At 42.1% G+C, this 4,117-nt stretch overlaps 1 protein-coding gene across 1 annotated transcript; it reads right to left on the bottom strand.

Moving 5' to 3' along the window:
• Nucleotides 1–287: 287 nt before the first annotated feature.
• gcnt4a (glucosaminyl (N-acetyl) transferase 4a) lies at nucleotides 288–2,833 on the bottom strand. Its single transcript, XM_083978666.1, has 2 exons — nucleotides 2,471–2,833; nucleotides 288–1,872 (listed from the first exon to the last, which is right to left on the bottom strand). Exon 2 carries the CDS (start codon nucleotides 1,869–1,871, stop codon nucleotides 582–584), a length of 1,290 nt encoding a protein of 429 aa, XP_083834792.1. The 5' UTR covers nucleotide 1,872; nucleotides 2,471–2,833; the 3' UTR covers nucleotides 288–581.
• Nucleotides 2,834–4,117: the final 1,284 nt, after the last annotated feature.

Raw genomic sequence — 4,117 nt, 5'->3', positions numbered from 1 at the left:
GTTCACAGCCTGATAGTAACAGTTTGGCCTCTACTGCTAACTTCTTCCTTGATGACATAATTCAATACCACTGATGCCAAATACTGCTATAAATAAATGAGTGTTCAGACATGTGACTTACTCAGAGCATTACTTCAGGACATGCAACCTCTAACAAGTGTACTTTTTTATTTGTTTTATTTAGAAATAAATAAATCATCATAGATGAGAAACATTTCACTCTGAACTCTTTTCAAACCAACTGCTTTCTTCAATCAACAAGAAAAACAGATTTTTTTTGTCAGACACACAGCAGTAACATGGCTTTTTGGTTTTTCTACTCTTACTGGAAGAACAGTGCTGTCAGTATGGACACTGATCACATGAGATGTGTATGAAGTTGCATTTCTTGGCTAGAAAGCACTTCCTTCATGTAAAAGGCACTTTTCACCTGTGTGTGCTGCTGGAGTGGTCACTGGAAGCAACAGCCTGAGAATGTTCTGGAATGGATGAAGACAAGTGATTGTCACTGAGTTGATGACCTTTTTTCATTTAGTCATCTCTCACTTTGTCCAATAACATGAAATACTGAAACCACTCTCTCATGTTTGCACAACATGACGTTTTTCCATTAGCTTCTCCTCCAAACACTTGATCAGGACAGGATCCACTTTGGGGTCAAATTTGTTAGCGAACCAGTGTCCATAATTAAGGAGCCAGCGAAGTTCTGCAGCTCCATAGATGCAAACACTCCGCATGTGTGTACCTGTGCATGCTGGATAAAGGTGTCCTTCTAAGTAGTTCCACTTCACCAGTCGTGTCTTGCTCCTCAGATCTGTAATATCAGCCTCAGACCTGGGAATGTGTCCTGGAACCCCGGGAACCCTGACGAGTGTGGCCCAGAAGTGTTCATCTGGAGAGTATGTGTCAGCAGACCATGTCAGGAAGTGCTTTGCCATCTCGCTGCTGCTGACGTAATTCACAAAATCCCTTGACAGAACGAAATATGCACTTCCAATGAACATCTCAATACCGTGAGGAGGAACATCTTTGGCCACCATGGTTTTGACCGGAATGCGACGGTATTCATAAGGAACATTCTTCAGCTCGTGCTGAAAGCCGAATCGCTGCTTCTTCAGTTCACTCGGCCGACTGGACTCCAGCATGTTACTGCCATTCAGCTGCTTAAGCTCCATCACCAGTTCATAGTTTGACTTGAGGGGAAAGTCCTGGCCACACAGGTTGATGGCATACTTCCACTTGACCTCTGACCTTAGCAAGTCAGAGAGGCAGTTGAGGTCGGCATTAAGCCTGCTGATGTGGGCGTATTCTACAGACTCCAGTTTTGAGGCAATAAACACATTAGGAGTACAGCGAGCCAGGTTCTTCATGGCCTTTATGAAGACTGGAGAGGCCTTCTGATCGTAGTGGATGCAGTAGATGTTATGTGGCGAGTAGATGGCGTGAAGAATGCGCTCCACCATGGGTGCATTCTTATGCACCACCAGAGAGTAAGCCAACGGGAAGTTCTGCTCTGCTTCTGACACTGGAACCTCATTGTAGGCCCTTGTCTTGATAAATGTTTGACAGTCTGAGGTCAGACTCACAGTGCTATCGTCATCCGCATCTAGAATAACCTTCTGTTTTATCTCCAGAGCTTTGCCGATCTCCACGGGGTCCAGCTCGTAAATGGCAGTGCAGTTGACATCATACCTGTGGTTGTGGATACTGGATATGCTGACGGTGATACCATAGGGCTCAATGTAGATGCCTTCCCTCACTGTCACTTTAATGTAGACCAGTTTGAGCAGGCAGACGACCAGCAGAGACAGTGAAAACAGGAAGCACCTGTGTCTCAATCTATGGAAGTGGTGAACACATCTTATTCTCATTCTGGGAACAAAGGGGATAAATACATGGAGATGAACATTTATAATACACACACATACAGACATATATACAGTGCTGGGAAAAAGTATTTCTTTCTTTCTGTCTTTTTTTTTTTGCACATTTGTCACACTAATGTTTAAATGATTTTTTCACTGATTAAGGGGGGAAAAAAAGCTATCCAAACCTACCTGGCCCTGGGCCCTATGTGAAAAACTAATTCAGCAGTGGTGGACGACTCCTCTCTCTTCACCACAGAGAGATACAGAAGATCCTTTGTACCTACAGCCATCAGGCTTTTTAATTCTTCTGCAAATGGTAGATGAGCTGACAGACAAACGGATTTCTCTTTGTGCATTAATAAAGTTATTCTTCTTATTTAAATGTGACAAATATGCAAAAACTTCAGTTGTGTTTACAGTTTTAAGGTGAACGGAACTTTTCAAGTAAATAATCATTTAAAAAAATATATCATTTTTTCCTTAAATAATCCCCCTCATAAACTCAATAGAAAACCAGCTGTTTTTCTGTTTAGAAAGCAAGCAAATTAAAATGCTGAGTCATAGAAAAGGTGGATAATAGAAGCTGTTTCTACTCTTATTACCTTGCTCGTTGAAGTTGTATCTGAGTGGCTCCATGTAAATCTCCCAGTTTCACAAGAACCTCAAAGTAATGGGCACTTTGTTCACTCAGTGTGGCATAAAAAAAAACTTGAAAAAAAAAAAACTAAAGAAAATAAATAAGTTATGAACACAGACACCGACCTGACTGAACAGATCGAGACAACCTTCTGTCTGTGTGAGTCACACTTTCTCAAGTCCCACTCCTCAGGTCTGACTCTCCATTAATCCCACAGCGACCCGAAAAGCTTCTTCTCCAACAGGAATCACATGCTGAGGCCGAATCCTGGACCACTCGCATCACACTTCACAGCTCTGGCTTTGTCTCCGGGGGAAACCGACACGACTAAAGACAGCGCACCTCCACAGAGCCGAGGTCAAAGTCCCGTGTGCTGAGTCCGGAGCTTCATCGCCGGAGAGGCTGAGAGGAGTGGCCGCTGGGAGCAGCGATCCGCCCAACGGCCACTCATCCACCAGCCACTCACTAACCCGCTCTAACAGCTCTGGATGAGCTGAATATATGGAAATAACTACATGTCGGTCTGAGTGTGCACATGTATTGTCCGAGTAAACACACGTATTTAACATTATACACATAAAAATAGCTACAATCTATGTACAGGATCTAGATTTCACGATGCAGCAATGAAGTTAAACTTGAAGCATGAAGTTAAACTTAACAGTTTATAAACTCCTTTATTGGTTTAATGCTGACAGCAGCTGGAATATCACATTTTTCGATGTTACAGGTAGAGTCTGCACATGGAAAACTGTTTAGAAATATAGTGGAGTATCCTTACAATGAAGAACTACAGTCTTCAGAACCATCGTTGGTTTGATCTCATATAAACAGTGGCAACATGACACTTAACATGGGCAGACACAATAAGAACGGTCAACTCTTTTAAAACATTTTTTCAAACCATAGTCTGTTCCCCAGAGCAGTGATCAGAAGCTGAGTAAAAGTCAAGATATCAAGGAGAAAATCCAGTTGTATTGTCAGCACAAACACAGTTATGAACAAAATGTTACAGTATTTCACTGTTCCAGTCTTCAGACTCTGAGCAATCGCTCTTCAGTAGCTTCTCCCAGTAGCAGTCCATCACAGCTGTGGGCAGGAACTCCTCATCGTTCACCAGATGGATGATTCGGATCTTCATCAGTCTGTCCAGGGCCGTTTCTGCACAAGATCAAAAGGAATTCATGCATTCATGACTTTGTTTTACATATCAAGTCCATCTTTAAACACCAGTTTGTGCTGCCCTCTTCCTCAACCTTTCAAAAATATTCATTACTGTTGATGATAAACACCTCATCCACAAACTGCATTATGTTGGTCTAGATCAGTTTCCTGTTAGGCTGCACAGATTTCCCACCACACAAAATGAGAGCACAAGAGGCCAGATTTCTAGTGTAAAAGGGCTGTCCAGAAATTACAACAATCTAATAAATGGCCTGCTCTGTTATTGGTACCATTAACTAAGAATGGTTAAATGAGGCAGGTCAAAAGTCACCACAGAAAGCTATCAATTTCCATTCATTTCTTTGTGATTAATCAATCTAAATGAATGTGTCATTTTGACGGTCTTAGGACTGATATATCATTCAGAGGAACATTCTGTCTACATTTC

The sequence above is a fragment of the Trachurus trachurus genome (genome assembly GCF_905171665.1).
Source record: "Trachurus trachurus genome assembly, chromosome: 9".
NCBI lineage: Eukaryota > Metazoa > Chordata > Actinopteri > Carangiformes > Carangidae > Trachurus > Trachurus trachurus.
The sequence above is the reverse complement of the archived record's forward strand: the minus strand, read 5'-3'. Positions and strand labels throughout refer to the sequence as shown.

Coding starts and splice junctions, on each gene's coding strand:
- gcnt4a (XM_083978666.1), bottom strand. CDS start 1,871: ATGAGAATAAGATGTGTTCACCACTTCCATAGATTGAGACACAGGTGC.